The 18,264-nt window shown below is 45.5% G+C and overlaps 1 protein-coding gene across 1 annotated transcript in view; it reads left to right on the top strand.

Annotated features, from left to right (window-relative positions):
* The window catches only part of LOC144774156 (uncharacterized), a 69,964-nt gene extending 55,874 nt beyond the window's left edge, over positions 1–14,090 (top strand). The window contains exon 3 of the mRNA XM_078659172.1: positions 13,980–14,090. Within this exon, the coding sequence (XP_078515298.1) occupies positions 13,980–14,090 (111 nt within the window). The remainder of the gene's footprint in view (positions 1–13,979) is intronic.
* Positions 14,091–18,264: the final 4,174 nt, after the last annotated feature.

Raw genomic sequence — 18,264 nt, 5'->3', positions numbered from 1 at the left:
AGTAGGAAGGCAATGTAACAGGTACCCTCCCAATCGAGGGGCAGACGAACATATGCGGTCTGACCACAAACAAAATAAGAATGACGTGAAGCTTTGAAAATAGATTTCCCACTGTCACTATACTCGACAATAGTAGTACAATCACTATGGCCTACATGTACGGAACCATTATTTCGGACACATAATTCACCTTTGACTGGTAATACTGAAATAGCAGGTAAGTCTGGAGTAGAATCAGACTGAACATTCAGGACCATAAAATTCGAAGAATAATTACCCAGATTATAAACTTCATTTTCTAGATCTAACCCTGTTCTGTGGGGAAGACCTTGCTTGTCTGGAAAACATGTACTGTTCAGAAAAGACATATCTGTTGAGGATGACGTTAACGTGGACCATGCTCCACACGAACCATTATGTGAAAATGGATAAGGAAAGAGTGGCAGAACTCCCTTCGGTGTCTGGAAAGGGGGGAGTCGACCACACACCCAACAATTAGTGGCATTGCTGGTCTGGTGTGAATAATATAACATGCGGATAAAGGAATTATTACGCATAGCAAGACGATAAGAGAGTTCATGAGGAGGTAGATCACTAAACGTGTGCTCTACTGTAACATTAGCAGACTTATTTACATGAGAAACTGAAAAACACAAATAAAAAGCATAACTTGTGCAGGAAATCATAATGCTGAAATATAGCAGAAAACATAAAATAATAGTGCAATTTTTAGAGTTCTCACTAACTCTCTCTCTGTGGGGGTCTATTATATACATGTCAGAAACCGGTCTAACCGTTTCACCTAGGGGAGGACTTAGACAATCAAACTGGCTGACTTATTTTACTAGACCTTAATTTTTGCTTATACTCCTGCTGCGGAGTTTTCTCTAACAGGGAAGGGTTCGTGTCAATGTCTTTTGCGGGAGAGTCCTTAAGAATAGTACTTTGGCAATTTTTAGAATCCTCGGAAATGTTCTTTGAAACAGGTTTCAGTCCATAAAACTTCTTTATATGCGACAGGTGGACCCAGCCCTTCCTGCCTTCCAACTTGACGGCAGTACGGGTGGCCAGGAGGACCTGTCGGGGTTCCTTCCAGCGAGGCTCCAGCGGACTTGAACGATCAAAGTTCCTGACAAGAACCATGCATCCGGGAACGATTTCATGCGGTGCCACCTCGGTATTGTCTGGAAATGCGGCGGCAACCTGTGAACGACAAGAGTGTAGGGCAGACATCAAGGAAGCTAGGTAATCTGTCAGCATATTACTTGAAACATCGGTAATACTTCGGGGTCTAGGTGTACCCCATATATTAGGGGGGCGGCCGAATACGACCTCGTACGGGGACAGACCTGATCTGGAATGTGCGACCATGCGCATATAAAACAGAGCAACTGGCAGAGCTACTAGCCAGTCCACACCTTTCTCTTTACATACTTTTGCAATGCGGATTTTCAGGGTCTGATTATGTCTCTCTACGAGACCGGCTGCTTCAGGATGGCGTACACAATGGAACTTCCACTGGTACCCTAACAAAAGGGAAATATGTTTCATGAGCTCGGATGAGAATGGCTGGCCGTTGTCAGAATATACGACCCTTGGGAGTCCATAACGGGGGAAGAATTCACGAACCAACTGCTTGGCGGTGGTCGCGGCTGTGTAATCTGGGACTGGATATGCTTCTGTCCACCTGGACAAAGCGCATACAACTACGAGGACATACTTGAAACCTCGACATCGCTCCATCTGAATGTAATCCATCTGGAGGACTTCAAAAGGGTGGTCAGGGGGCTGGAATCCACCTTGTTCCACCGGGACACTTTTACCTGGATTAAACTGGCAACATATCATACAGGTACGGACTTTCTGCTTGGCTGCAGCTCGTAAATGCTTGTTGGACCAAATGTTCTGAATACTATCTAACATAGCTTTTTCTCCTAAATGTGCTGGACTATGTGCGGTATTGATAATGACTTGAACCATAGAGTCGGGGAGAAACCATGTGGCTTTTCCCTTCGTCACCCATCCCTGATCTGTCTGGACCCCTCCTTGTTCGGACCATTTCTTGATTTCATCGGGAGTAGCATGTAACTGGATATCTATGACATCTTGAGTAGGGTCCTTAACTGTCATACAGGTAGTCAGATCTGGAGTGTGTGTCGGTGTCTTATTAACTGGAATGTCTGGTGTCTGTGCTGTAAGCTTGGCTGTGCGATCTGCTAGATCATTACCTTGAGAAATAGTGTCAGTAACTTTCGTATGTGCCTTGCACTTCATGATAGCAATGGATGTCGGTAAGTGTATGGCATCTAACAGAGCTTGAATAAGGAGACCATGCTGAATCTTGGTTCCATGAGAAGTCATGAAACCTCTCTCCTGCCAGAGCACTCCAAAGTCGTGTACGACTCCAAATGCGTAACGTGAATCTGTGTAAACATTAACTTTCAGGTTCTTAGCGTGTATGCAGGCTTGTGTCAGAGCAACTAGCTCTGCTGCTTGGGCGGACAGGGTGTCAATACGGTGTGTCTCTATAACTTCAGTGTCAGTAGTCACTGCATACGCGGCTACTAGTTCTCCTGTACTTGTTCTCATACATGAACCATCCACATAAAGTGTCAGGTCGGGATCTGGTAATGGAATATCTGTCAGATCTTGTCTTGGCTTTGTCATAGTATTAACTACTTCCACACAGTCATGTGTGGCAGGATTTGAAATAACTGACGGTAACAGTGTAGCAGGATTTAAAACGTTGCAGCGTCTGATTTCTATGTGTGGCTGGAACAGTGTCAGTTCATAACCTGTTAAACGTGCAATTGTCAAGTGCTGAGTCTGTGTTCGGTTTAAAAGAACTTCCACGGAGTGTGGAACTTGTACTGTCAAGGAGTGTCCTAATACTATGGAATCACTTTGTCTGATAGCTAGTGCTGTGGCTGCAACTGACTTGAGGCACGCAGGCAGAGCCTGGGCTACTGGATCTAGTGTGCTCGAAAAATAAGCACAGGGCTTGTATTGTCCTGCTTGATCTTGTGTGAGAACAGATAATGCTGTACCTTCACGTTCAGTGACGAAGAGTGTAAAAGGCTTACTGTAGTTCGGTGTAGCTAGAACTGGAGCTTGGCATAAGGCTTTCTTTAACTCATTGAAACTAAGTGTATGTTCAGATGTCCAAGGGAGGACAGTCGATACGGCTGCCTCCTGTGTCGTTAACTGTATCAGTGGTTTAGCTAGAAATGCATACTGAGGAATCCATTGTCTGCAATAAGAAGTAAGGCCGATAAAAGCACGTACCCCCTTCTGGGTCTTGGGCTGAGGAAGACTCGCTATTAACTGGATACGGTCAGGTGTCAACTGCCTACCCCTCTTGGACAGTAAGTGGCCTAAATAGATCACTTGCTGGACACAGAATTGAAGCTTCGAAGGGGACACCTTGTGCCCCATCTCGGCTAGGAAATACAGAACTGTAAGGGATGCTCGCTCGCAAGCACGTTCAGAACGGGCTGTGATCAGTAGATCATCGACATACCGGAGCAGGGCAGTGTCAGTTGGCATGTGAATGTTGTCTAGTTGTCTCTTGAGTGCTTGACTGTAAATACTAGGACTTTCTGTGAAACCTTGAGGAGCGCGTGTGAACATATAGCTCCTTCCATTTAAACTAAATCCGAAAAGAAACTGGCTGTCTGGATGAATGGGGACACTGAAAAATGCGTTCTTGAGGTCTATGACTGTAAAAAATGTGGCTTCAGAATCAATGGCTGTCAATAGGGAAGAGATATCTGGGACAACTGGGTACTGGGGAATAATACATTTATTGAGTTCTCGAAGGTCAATCACTAATCGATATACTGGGGGTGCATTTGGATCAGTACGTTTCATGACTGGAATGATCGGAGAATTACATACATTGGAGTCAGTTTCTACAACTACTCCTTGAGCCATGAGCTCGTCAATAATTTTGGATAAGGCTGCTACAGCCTCAGGTGGCAATCTGTACTGTCTAATTCGTGGCAAGACTACACCTGGCTTGAGAGTCACACGATGGGGTGTGATTTGCATATAGCCAACATCAGTTGGACCTTGCGCCCATAGATGCTGCGGAACATTAGACAATCTCGGATCAAAATCTCGTAATACATAGTGACCCTTGAAGTCACGTAGGAACAATCGTATTCCCTCGGGGGAGCAGCAAATAACTGCACCTAACTCTTTCAGTGTCCTAATGCCTAATAAATTTTCTGGACAGGACTTCGTAAGTAACAGATCAGTAGTGCGGGACAATGGACCTACTTCTAGAGTAACTGGCTTTGATATCTCATTTACAATAGGCTTTCCTGAAAATCCAAGGGAAACATTTCTAGAGCCTGAGAGCGGAGCCCCTGGAACTTCGGCGTGACTGATGGTGGTCCTACTTGCCCCTGTATCAATCAAAAACTTTCTGTCTTTCCCTAATACTTGACTATGAACATAGGGACCCTCTTGATCTACAGGTATCTCGATGAGAGGCAAGCCTACCTCCCTCTCTAGGCTGTTTCATGAATACGGCTGATATTCTGGATACTCGGACTGTGCATACTGGTACATCTGTTGTGTAACATGCTGTGTTGCAGCAATAGGCTGCGGTGCTGGAACTGTCTGTTGTGCATTCTGTGGCTGAGAAATCTGTGAAACTTGTTCTTGTCTAGGCGGACGTGGTCTTTCTTTAGTCTTACCAGTAGCTATATTGTGTTTCAGAACTGCACACTCGTTTATAAAATGACCTGGCTGTTTACAATAATTGCATGTCCCTTTAACGGGAGCTGCAGGATGACTGGCTTGATTCGGACCCCTCTTCTGACTGTCTTGAGGAACAGATTGTGCAACTAGTACTTTCATTTTCGTGTCTTTCATACGTTTTCTCTCGTGATCTTGCTCTTCTCTGATTCTATTCTGGTGGTATTGAAGCATCTGTAACATCTGGGACGGGGTTTTAGCTTGCCAGGTACTTTCGACTTTCAAAACTCGGTTCTTAACTTGTGGGCTTGAATTCTCTACTAATTTAGTAACAAAAAGATGAGGGTATGACTCGCTACTTGTCTTGAGGCCACTGTTTATACTAAAGCATTTCTCAAATCTAGAATAAAAATCACTAGTGTCTTCATCTTGTTTCTGTTTACAGGCTGAGATTGCATCCCAGTCTTCCTTTTTAGTGGCTAATAATCTTGGCAAAACTTGTATCAACAATTCTGGTAATTCTTTACATTTATCTCCAAGACCGGTACCTGGTACTCGTATCTTATCTTCAGCTTCTAGGACAGCCCAATCGATCTTTTTCTCTCCCACCTCCCATTCTTTTTCTTTGAGTTTCTCGTATACCCCTGCGGGCAACAGGACCTTTAACATTTTAATAATATCTGGATACGTGTATTCTCCCATACGGAGCATGTCTTTTAATTCTCGGTGGAACCCTGCTGGATCTTTATCATGACAGGGAATTAATTTCTTCATCTCTAAGAGTTCCATCTTTGTGATCGGAGTGTAAACAAACACTCGTTGCATTTCACCAGCTGCTGTCCTAACTGGGTGTACTTCTCGTAACGGATTCTGTCTGTCTATGTAAAAGGGTTTACTTTCTGGGGGTGAGACATGAACAAAATGCGGGTTCAAAAACATACTATATTTGTGGCGCTGTTCTAGAATGACACTAATTAAATCGGTACCTAGACCTTTCCATCTATACTGGAGTAACTCGTTCAGGACATCGTGTAACGGACCAGGATCAGAATGTTGACCCTCATACAGAGTAATGAGGTGCTGGATCATATACATACCCACCAGTCGTTGCTCGGCTGGGGGCAGTTTCAGAAACATTTGTGCCACTATTTCGTCTGGAAAAGTGGTAGAATCAGTAATCCATCGGACTGCTGATCGGGCTAGTTCTTGTTCATGCATGGTACTTAATTCACTGTAACCGATTCGTGATTTCAGAATGTGATCGGTAGCTTGAAATACTTGTTCTAGAGAACCTTGTTCTGGTGCTGAATGAGGAACAGTTTTCTTGTAATCTAGACGTGAATGTCGGTCGGAAAGTCTAGTTCTACCTACATACGCTATTCTGGTGAGATTCTCATCGTCTACCTCTTCAGTAGAAGAGTCATTTTCTTTCTCGCTTACTTGTGCTGCTTTACGTTGTTCGTGTAACTTTAGTATTTCTTTACGAATTTTCTTGTACATACTCTCTATATTACTGATAGTCTTGTGCTTACCCTCGGCTATATTATCACTCCACCTTGTCAGGATTCTCATTTCGGCCGGATCTTTAGTCGGGTAATCTTGTTCTCTTATTAGACAATTAATCAGAAATTTTAATATCATGAGCTGGATCTCAGCTTTCCTTTGAGACATGGCTTCGCCAATACTTTCTGGATCATCCCCTGTACGGATGAAACAATATATTCTGTCTAGATCTTCTTTCATGTCAGGTAGGGTGTCCAGATACCCGGTCACCCGTCTTACACGGATGGAATATATAACTGTACTATCATCACCTGCAACTGGATCATAGCGGCATTCAGTGAGAGCTCGTCGGATATCTGCAACGGACTTATATTTGGGCGTACGCTGTAACGCACATTCATGTAACTCGGCCAACGTTCTACGTTGGTGTGGCGGCGGGGTACCAGGAGGACCTCCTCCTGCGGCCCCTAAACTAGAATCGTCGACTGACATTCTTCGTGCTGGCAGAGTGGGAAATTGTAATGTTGGCTGGACCGGGAGTACCGTAGCAGGTACTGCAAGAGGTGCCCCGGTGTCTGGAGGAGCTGGATTTACATTATTTACAGGGACTGGCGGAACAGGATTCGCATATTCTGGGACGGTGTCGTTCAAGTAGGACGAGATGAATATATCAGCTGCGGTCGGTCTGTGACGTAGCTTGGTCGGAACTAGTGGTGGCGGAAAATTACTAGATGCCTCCGGGGTCGCTTTTGGCAAGCCCTCGGCAAGAAGAGGGTACATACCCTTAATAAGGGCGTTCCTCTGTCTGTCTGACTGTTCGGTTTTAACTTGTTCACCTATCTCGATTAATTCCCTTTCTTGGGCTCGTTCCAAGGATTCTCTACTTAGTTCTGACTTTCTGATTTCTTTTTCGGTTCTTTTATGAGATTCTTTGCGCCATAACTCGATGGCATCTTTCTGTGACTGTCTGGCTTTCTTTTTCCATAATGCTTCTTCTACTCTCATGATGCACTCGGCATCCCACGTACCTGATACGGGCCATCTATACTTTTCTTCTAACTCTTTGGTGTATTCCACCCATAAATCTAGATATAATATGGCACTTATGCCATGCTTCTGATACATAAAATGACCTGGACTGTCCCTAGGCGGGACAGGAACTGCTGCTTCTAACAGACCTTTTCTAGTTTTCAACTGACGTAGTTTAGAAAATAAGGGCATGACTGAACTGTAATCTAGACACAATACAATACACAATGAACACGATAATTACTCCACATTCATACCACGACATTAAAATACATGAATAAGTTCGAACAGAATACTACCTGGAATACGGAAAACAGAATACATGAATCTTCTCGAGAACAGAACTGACTAGAACAGAAACTAGATGCACTGCTAAAACAGTACGAAACTTACCGGTCTCATAAAGAGACACGTCAGGACCCGCATCCACCGAAGTGGACACTTCGTTTTGGGTCTGTGTACCACCAACCCACGGACCAGAGTCAATTAGATTGACCCTGTCTAGATACTACCCCAGCAACGGTACTCACCGGGCAGCAAGAACGGAAGGCCTCGGACTGGACTGGACTGCTTCGACGCCGGACGGACGAACTTCGGACTTCTGTTACGGGTGGGCCTCCGGATACCTCGGACCTTGGACTCTCGGCTTGGGCTCTGGTCGGGACTCGCTGCGTTCCTCCACCGCCTCGTCTGGATGCTAGACCGCCACCTCCGTCTCCTCCGTGGGCCTGAGGGATACTTGAAGCAGAAATATCTGCACGTGCACGGTATGGTTCCGTCACGGCTGCAGAGGGTCAGGTGGCCGGCGTGGCTTCACCGGCGCGTGGGGAAAGGGCAAGTCCCTGTTCGGGCGCCATTATGTGGTATATAAATAAATAATACCGGATCTAGGTTTTACTGGACATAGCAATAACAGATAGCTCAATAAATAAGAGTCAAGATTCGAGGTAATAGGAGTTTGCAGGTTTAATACAGCATAAAGGACAGGAACAGGACAACCTGCACAGGAATAGAATGACAGGGCCCGGCAGCTGCCGGGGCTGGATCTGGGATGAGCGCGCTAACGTTTAATAACAATACACAGGCATATAAACTAAAACAGTTGCATTTCAGTGAATACAGTAGGCGGAGCAGTGGGTGTGGTCAATAGCAGTCGCGAAAGATAAGGGTGAAAATGGGTGTAACAGAAGGCGTATACATAGACATGTGATGTAAACGTAACAGAATATGTCATAAATGGGGCGGAAACATGGAGGGGGCTACCTAAGGAGCCGGGACCTCTAACCTAATGGTGCGCGCAAACGGACAATGACGTGTTACTAGGGAGAAGCTGGGGGCTATGAACTCTGTGCTAGGAGCAGAGACTGAAGTCTGGAGAGTCAGGGCGACATGTACCTAAACCCTATCTAGTATCTGATGTTTAGAGAACATGTTGATATAAACTAAAAGTCAGGAGAGGAAAGGCTAACAGACTCTAAGACTGGAGCATGCATTATTCTACATGTAGTGCGTGATGAAGAATATTAAATGACCATTAAATGCAGTATTTCTCTTACATGGAGACGTAAAGGCTAGACTGTGACGGAAACTATTGATGCGATTCAGTAGCTTAGGAATGCAGAGAAGGAGGGCTGGACTGATAACTAGAATCATAACATACTCTTGGCAGACTCAGAGGCAGAGCCAGGCTGAACCGGGCACTGTGAGGCAGGAAGTAAGTGAAGGGTCAGGAACACAGGTGGGGGCTGTATCGCTCCTCAGCGAGGGCTCAGGAGACAGGAGCTGAATCTGGTGTCCGGGCCCTTTTGAGGCCTAGAAACGGGGACTTTACAATGAAATAACGTGCACACTGAGAAACGTGGCAACGTAACTTTACATAGGCCTGATATTCGTAGTATTCACGAGAACTGGGAACTGGCATACTAAAGGTGGACACAACTGTAATTGCGTCTTTAATCAAACATGGGGAATACATATGCATATTAATCATGCACACATAACATAAGATGGAGGACACGTAGGGACACAGAACATGGCAAAATTTACTTTTCCACAAGGTGACGCTCTTCTCCCACGATGCGTGAAGCTTCCGCTCCATGCGACAACTACAGCGGTGACATCCAAGATGTGACGGCAGCAGCTCCGACGGCGGCGCACTGCTGGGGGATGCGAGGTGCTCTTGGTCGATGCTGTGCAGTGCGACAGTTCCGGCGGCGACACCCTTCTTTGGAGTTGCGACGTCAGGCACAGCGACGGCGACACGCTCCGACTTCATTGCGAGATTCTTCTCCTGATGCGGTGCAGTGCGACAGCTCCAGCGGCAACACCCTCCGTCGGAGTTGCGATGGCAGCAGCAGTGTCAGCGATACGCTTTCTCTTCGTTGCAGCATGCTTCTCTCCGATGCGGTGCAGTGCAACAGTTCCAGCGGCGACACCCTCCTTCGGAGTTGCGATGGCAGGCACAGTGGCTGCGACACGCTTCTTCTCATTGAGTCGCGCTTCCACCTCCTTGCGACACCCAGTTCTTCAGAAGGCCCAAAACAGCAGCAGGCACTTCCAAGAGAACTCCGGGGATTGAAGTCTGTTGTCCCTGAGACTTCAGCAGGGGGAAAGCTCTTTTCCAAGCCCTTGGAGATCCTTCACAAGTTGAAAGCAAAGTACACAAAGTTCCTTTCTCCTTCCTTTGGCAGTAAAGCAGCCACTGCAGGCCAATCCCCCAAGCAGCACTTCAGCTTGGGAATGGTCTCTCCTCAGTTTCTTCAGGTTCCTCTCCTCAGTAAAGGTTTCTTCTTGTAGTCTAAAAGTGATCTAATTTCATGGGATTAGGGTCCCAATATTTATACCCCAAAATCCTTTGTTCTCTGAGGGGAGAGGGTCCTGTACCTAGTCCAAACCAGTTCCTGAGCACTTTGTTTACCAGACTTCTACTTTCCTTTCACAGTGCAGGGCAGAAACATCAGATGCCCCACAGGAGGTGGAGCCAGCATTGTGAAAAGCAGGCACAGCCCTATTCAAGGTTCAGGTGCAACTCCTCCCACCCATATAGACGCAGATCTCTCTATTCACCACTGGGTGACTCAGCCTGTCTCTTGGAATCCCCCAGCCCTGTTACTTCATTAAACCAGAAATAGGAATACATATCCTAGCAGAGGCAGGTTTGAAAGGTTAGGCAAGCAAATACCTACTTTCTAAAAGTGATATTTGCAAACACAGAATATTAAAACCAACTTCACTAAAAGATGTCTGTTATTATTCTGAGTCCAGGCATACTAAACTCGAATTTCTACCATGTTCTCTGAGCTTGTTAGGATTATAAAATGTAACAATTCTAACAGTCCATTCTGGCCTATGGAGAACAGGTATCCTTGCAATAGTGAAAACGAAAATGGCTGTAATCCACTATTAGGACATGCCACACAAACCAGGGTGTGTCCTTCCTTATACTTACAATGTACCCTGCCCTTGGGCCTACCATAGGTGTGACTGATATGAAGAAAAGGGAAGGTTTAGGGACTGTCAAGTGGGTGCACTTGCACAGTCAGCATGACAGTACCAGATTGCATGCAGGCTCTGCAATGGCAGACCTTAGACACATTTTACAAGGCTGCTTCTGTGGGTGGCGCAACCAGTGCTGCAGGCCCACCAGCAGCATTTGGATTTACATGCCCTGGGCACACTCAGTCCACTAAACAAGGGTCTGACAAGTAAACTAAATAGCCAAACATGGAACCACTGATTCATACATCAATTTACAATAGGGAGCACTTGCACTGTGGCACTGGACAGCAGTGGCACAGTACGCAAAGCATCTAACACCAGCAAAAATGCATGAGGCAATAGCAAAAATGGAAGGGAGAACCAAGCCAATGGTGCCAGGTCTAACAGGAGCCATTTGGGGTCCACTGACCTCCCTGACCTCTGCAGCCATGTGCTGACTGAGGCAGGGTGGAGAGGGGCAGGTTACCTTCTCCAGACTGGGTACCACCTAGGAAGGGTCCACTGTCATCAGGGGTTCTGTCGGGCTAGGCCTGACTATCTCTGGGGCAGTTCCTTCACAAGGGGTAGGGTCAGCTCCCTGAGGAGGCTGTCCCTCGCCTAAAGTCTGGTGGGAGGGAGACTTTTCTTCCTCCCCAATGCTCTCTGTCTGAGTTGAGTGATCCATAGTTTCACGCTTCACAACATTAAAATCTGTCTGTGTTTGGGCTGTGGCCCTCACAGCCATACTAACCTTTTCAGGAAGCCTACCATCCTGGAATGGGCCTCTTTTTGTATCTCAGCCCAGGCTGAGATCTCTAGATCATTGCCCAGTAAACAACCTTCAGGCAAGTTTGGTGACACTGCCACTCTCTTGGGGCGAGTGACTCCTCCCAGCTAAGATTTATTCCTGACATGGTGTCAGGTGCCCTCGAAAACATCCACCGGAGCCGACGATGTACCCAATGCCCCTCCGACTCAGCCGTCACCCGAACTACAAATTCAAGGTAGCATCTAAACCGGGGGGGGAAAGGGGAAGTGGAGAGAAAAAGAGAGACAGCCTTGGTCGAGAATTGTAATATATTCTCTGTAGTTGATAGTGGTGTCTTTAATAACTGCACCTGGATAAAGACAAATGAATTCTAAACACAAGGACTAAACCACATTCTAAACCTTTCTCATTATCTAGTCACTGCATTTACCCGTATCAATCTTGGCTTTAGCTTCTCTCTTGATGATTGTTGTGATTCCCAGTTAACCACCTTGGTGCTAGGGTACAGAACAATAGTGTTATTATCGCCCTGATGAGTTTTCAGTACATTAACATAACATTTTAGACCTGCTCTTTACCTGGTAGTAACTGTGGAATCTTTTATATTGTTCAACTGAATTTCTGAGTTCGTGTAAATGCGTATATCAAAACGTTAAATGACCAAACGCATGAGTTCCTTCACAAGCTGCTAGAACAGTCTGACAACTATGAGTTGTTTGCACTTAAATACTGAATTGACCTTACAGTTCCTTCACTGCAGTTCATTACTCAAAGGAAAAACCAAAATAAACAAGCCTGACTGTTTTTCTTCGAATTTCTTCTCCCCGCGTCAGACGAAGTTTCATCCCACGTTGTGCATGCGATAACTCGAAATTTTAAGTGAAAACTTCTTATCGGGAAAAACTGCTTTCGAGTTTCAAGTTATTCGGAAGATTCTTTTCAGAGTCCAGGTGAAGGCGTGCTTCGTCCTGCAGAAACACAGTTGAAGTGCGCAGTTCTAATTACGAACACGCACCTTGCCTTCATCTGCAGTCGCGTGACGGGAAAACACTAGACCGCTAACCTTTGTAGGCAGCGTCTGTACCGCACCACCATGTTTGATGGTAAATGAATTCCATATACTGTTTAAGCAGTGTCTTAATGTGAGTATGGGGATCGTACACCCTTTCTTCCTGAACTGACGCCTAGTATGTCTACGCTGGCGTTGATTCTGACTACCTTTAGTTCTAGCCACTGAGATCCTGACACATGGCATGATCTGTCTTTACTCCATCAATATTGATCACCTGGTATGTAAACCCAGATACGAGCTGTTCTGGGGGCACTAGTCTCAACGTCACCATGGTGACACTAGCCCCTATATCCATATAGGCCACAGCTGTCTGACCATTGATGTGGGGCTCTTGTCTGTACTTGCCCTAGGTATTGGGACACACAGTGAAATTAGCAAACCCCATGCCACCATCACAGACTAGAGTTGCTGTAGTAGGGGACCTGGTTAGGCCAGAGTCCACCTGAGTTCTCCAAGAAAACTCAACCAAATGTTTGGGGACACTCCCACCACCTGGGGGATTACTACTGGTAGTAACAGGAGGTGTTGGAGTATTACTTGGAGGAATATTTTCCTTATTGCTGGCTTTTGGGCAACTGCTGTCAGTTTTCCAGTAGCCAGGTTTCTTACACACATGGCAATACGGTTTCTTGGAAGGAGTTAAGGACCCACCCCCTTCAGACGATTTTTGGGGCCCTGGTGTGAATGTATCTTTAGATTTATCCCCACCTTTCTCTTGTGGCTTGGTAGAATCTTTCTTCTGGTCACCACCCTGATTTTTAGGCCTTACCCTTGTTCTGACCCATTTGTCTGCCTTCTTTCCCAATTCTTGGGCAGTGGTCAGATCAGAGTCCAACAGGTACTGGTGTAAAAGCTGGTTCTGACAATTATTAAGGATCTGCTCCCTCATAATCAAATTATACAATCCTGTAAAGTCTTACTCTTTGCTGCCCAGTAACCATCCTTCCAGAGCCTTAGTAGCACAATCAACCAAATCTACCCAGTCATGAGTCTGAGCTTTTTGGGTGTCTCTGGATTTCACCCTATACTGTTCAGTGGTTAGGCCAAACCCATCAATCAGAGCACGCTTTAAGACCATGTAATTGTCAGCATCCTCTACTCTTACAGTGAGTAGCTTGTCTCTACCTTTGTCTACAAAGGAGAGCCACAAGATAGATTGCTGCCCACTGCCCCTGGGGTACATTCTGTACTTTGCAGGCCCTCTCCAGTGCAGTCATCCATTTGTGGATGTTATCCCCATTCTGATAGGGGGGACAATCTTGCTTAGGTTTCTATGGTCATGAGACCTATCCCTACCACTAGGGATATTGCTGCCACCATGGGTCTCTAGTCCCATCTTTTTTCTCTTTTCCTCAAGAGCTAGGGTCTCTTTTTCTAAGGCTACTTCTTGTCTCTTTATCCTAAGCTTGGCTTCTCTCACCCTAGCTTCATGTTCCCTCCTCTGAGGAGATGTTCTCCTCCTATGAGCAGAGGCAGAAGACCCTAAAGATGAACCAGTTTGGTCAGATTCCACTGAAGGTGATCTTTCCCTTCTAGGCCCATGATCAGGTCTACGTGGGGGGATGGAGAGAAGTCCATTCTGGCCCACCTCAACTCTTTGTATACTTCGATTCCCTAGGTTGTCTACTGACATCAACCTGACCTGCATCCTCATCATCATCAGAGTACTAGTGGGGCACCCCACTAGGTTCCGCTACTGTTGATGGTTGCACCCCATCCCCATCACCTAGTTTATCATGATCTGATGCTTTTTCCAAGTCATCTAACACTAATAGTTATATCAAGTGTTGGGTGGTGGGACTTTGTCCTTGCTTTAATTTTCTTATGACACACAGACCCCTTAACTCTTGAAAAGAGAATGTGTCATATTTAGATTGCAGCACTGGGCTGTCATCTTGAAGAGACACACTAGGTCCTGCCTTTAAAGCCATGACTAGTGAGGTGTGGTGTGTGCACCTACCTACACTACTTGGTTTCCTACTAAACCTCTCTAGGAGTTGTAGTCAGGGGGTGCTAAGCCCTTACCACCTGCAACTTCTAAGTTCAGTAGAACTTATGTATTATAAGCTTGATTTATATGTACCTACTGGTACCTTGATGTGATTTTTCAAATTATATTTTCAAGAATATCTGGTAAAACAATGCAAGCTGTAATCCCACACACTGCACACTAATGTGAGAAATTGGCCTGGCATATGATGTCCACTATTCTAGTGGGCACCTTGCACCAGTCCAAACGACCCTTATTGATGGTAGGTTGTAAAGTCAACCTTATAGAAAGCTATTCTAGTGGTAGCTGTGGAGAGCAGCCTTCAGACTAAGACTTAGAGGCGAGTTAAGCAAGTTGTTTTACCAGTATATAATCTCTTGAATGACCAAATGAAAGTACACCACACAGGGTATATATCAAATATATATGTATTTATTCTAAACACAACCACTCTGGTCTCTTTATGAGGCTAGAGGTAAAAGTACAATACAAGGAACTTAATTAGCATACAATAAGTTGCACAGTATCAGTTTTGCCCTAGGGGCCTCACAAACCATATACTAAAATAGTGGTATAAGAACCACGTGAGGGATATAAATCAGGCCGAGGGCCTGTAGAACCGCTGTGGCTACCAGGAACCGCCTAAGGTTAGGACACAGGAGGCCCATGGGGGATGTGTGCAGTGTCTAAACACAGCCGCGGGTCACCATTGACTTTCTATGTAGAATGAACAAGTTACAATTTTAAAGATTAAGGAAACTTAGAGGTTAACTGCGATGGAACCCTTTTAGACTTAGACACTTCGAGAGTCAAGACTCACAGGAGCACCGGAGTACTCGTGTTACCTCACCCAGGGAAGCCGGGTGCATAAGTGTCTTTTGGTGTCTGGTTTCGTCGTCAATTCCAATGGAGAACTACGAAGAAGTGCTGCAGGCGTCCAGAGGAAAAGTGACCGGGTAGATCCAAGAGTGGATGGGAGATCTGAAGGACCTGAAAGCAGAGGGGACAGAGTCTGGGTCACTTACCAGTGACCAGGAAGGCGATAGGAAAATGCCAACCGATGTGGGGGGGATTTCAGGTGATAGAGGTGAAGCTTGACTCTTCAGCCACGAGGACCAGGAGGCATCGACGATGACCAGGAGCTGTATTTAAGCTGTCCCACAAAGGATGTTGAGTGCTGCAGCGTCGAAACCTGAATTGGACCCAACAAGCCTTTGCAACAGCAACCCACGCAAGATGACAAGAATGGCTTCAGTTCAGACCAGCAAGGTCTGGGGGGCTCCACCTTTGGAGAGGAGTCAGAGTACATATGGGGCCTCCAGGAAAGCCCAAGAAACAAAGGATTGTCCTTTGTGGGGACCCACTAGCCAATGGACTAGAGAGCACAATGGAACCTCGAGCGGAAATGCACAAAGCGGGCCCACGGAGCACTCGTGGAGTGTAGGCCTCTGAGCTTCGGTGCAAAAGGTGCTCGGGGCAGGGGCTTCAACTACCCCAATGCACAACTTCGGGAAACTTTGGGAAGTAGGTGCCTTTGCAAAAATGCAGGATGTTCAGGAGTTCTGGTCCACGTCTCTCGTGTCAGCTACGAGTCTTTGCCTGGGTCTCGGGTCAGCTTCAGAGATATCTGGAAGTCCCTGTTCTGTGTCGCAGATTCTTCGGGATCTGGCGGGAGCCTCGAAAATGCAGACCGGCTAAGATACTTCTTGGTGCCTGTTTGAACAGGCAGGTCACTCCTTGACCCCAATGGAGATTCTTCCTTCTTCCAGTCGATATGGAATGTCGAAGGTCCAGGATATATGTTTCAGAGTTTCGTCCAGGGTAATCTAAAGTCCTAGTGACTGGGTTCCTATACTTATACCAAGTTTAGCGTATGGACTAACTCTAGGGTTCCACCTATGGGAGGACCTGGGGAGGGGCCAGTTCTGGCCAGTTCCGCGCCAGAGCTGGGGCAGAGTGCCCCAGCAATCGGTTTGAACTGGGAAATGCATGGATCACCTTGTGTGCCCCAGGCAGTGTCTAAAAAGTATTCACTGAACCTTGCCCCAATACACTAAATCCTGTCTGAGGAGGTGCTAGCGCCTTCCTGGACAGGAAACCTATTGTCCAGGCCTTCCCTGCCGGAGTTTCTTCCAGCAGCAGGAGGTCAGACTTGTGTCTGTTGCAGCAGAATCCATTTTGTGATGCTGAGGCTCTTGTAAACTTTAACCGGGTATACCAGTATCATGCAGACAAAGGGGTGGGTTTGCCTTAACTATTCCGCACATCTACTCGCTTGTCTTGAGGAGGAACAGTTTCTTGGTTATACATGCGATCAGTACGGGGTGCTACCTATGATGTGCATCATCTACCCACTGAGATATTGCTTGAGTCAGAGAGTCAAAGAATTCTGATCTATCAATTTCAAATCTATATCAGAGCACACCCAATCACTATATCTATAATCCAACTATTGTAACACACATTGATAGGTCTACAGATACATGAATTCTTTCAATGCTGTAGTTCAGGATTCCAAATTGTCAATCTAAAGAAGGGATTCAGTCACACTCTTCAATCAGATCCATGAGTTTTTTTTATTTTCCAATCATAGCATTGTTGATAAAGCAGCAGCCGACGCGCGTTTCGCCCACAGGGCTTTTTCAAGGCTGCAATGAAATGAGGTGTACACTAGTTTTAGATATTATATTCCCATTGTTCAAAGTAATGTACACATATTGATTGGCCATTTTAAGTAACAGATCTGATTTTTAAAAAGCAAGTGATAATCTCCCGTGAAGAGATCAGTTACATTAACAATTTTGACCACACTGTGATTATACTAAATATTAAAACCATTTATGGAGAGAGAATATTCAAAAGGTATACATTAAAGATTCTCCTCATCCAAAGAGTCCCATCTATGCTGGTGGTAACGGTCAGTAAAACACTTAGGAAATGCAATAATAGAAACACCTCATCAAATTAAGGTGAAGTGCATGATCATTATGTGACGTGAAAACAGCCATGACTTATGACCACCACATAACCATCACCAAGTATGTCATTAGTTTGAAATTACTCTTTCCCATTCTCACCTTCAGAATAGGAGTAGGATCCAAGAATTCAAATAATGTCATAAGTTCAAGTGCAAAAAATGATGAGAATCGAACATGTAGAAGTGATGTCGGTAAAATCACTTTGTGTTTCTGTAAAGAGAAGTGATTTGGAGACTATTACCTCCATCACTGAAATTCATAATCGTGCATATTGTGTCTACACTTGTGTAGACCCTTAAAAAACATTGCTAATAAAATTCATCAATCTAATCAGAGAATAATTCCAATTATAAATCGTGCCTCTCTTAAATCTTGTGCCTCCATTGGCAACTTGTGTTGAAAATTATTAATGTGCACATGGCAATAATATTTGATTATCTCTATCGTCTGTTGACCCAGCATTTTAAATATCTTATTGTACGCACTTGCTGAGTAGTGCAAGAAAAACGCGATACATCATACGGAGCCAATGTAAAAAGAACTCATGAAAGCCTTACCCGAGGTGAGAAAGCGTCCAACATTCATTAATTATTTCCCTCAGTTTATACGTCGTGAGTTGTGTTAGGCGTTTCTCTCATGAATTATATCCCTGTGCCGATCCTGATATATCGTGCAACTAGGGGAAGTCGTCTGGATATGTCCAGAGGAAGGAGCGTGCACAGAGCATGAAAAGAAAAAAAAA

This window comes from Lissotriton helveticus, chromosome 8 (assembly GCF_964261635.1).
Source record: "Lissotriton helveticus chromosome 8, aLisHel1.1, whole genome shotgun sequence".
Taxonomy (NCBI): domain Eukaryota; kingdom Metazoa; phylum Chordata; class Amphibia; order Caudata; family Salamandridae; genus Lissotriton; species Lissotriton helveticus.
Note: the sequence above shows the minus strand (reverse complement) of the source record. Positions and strands in the feature narration are given on the sequence as shown.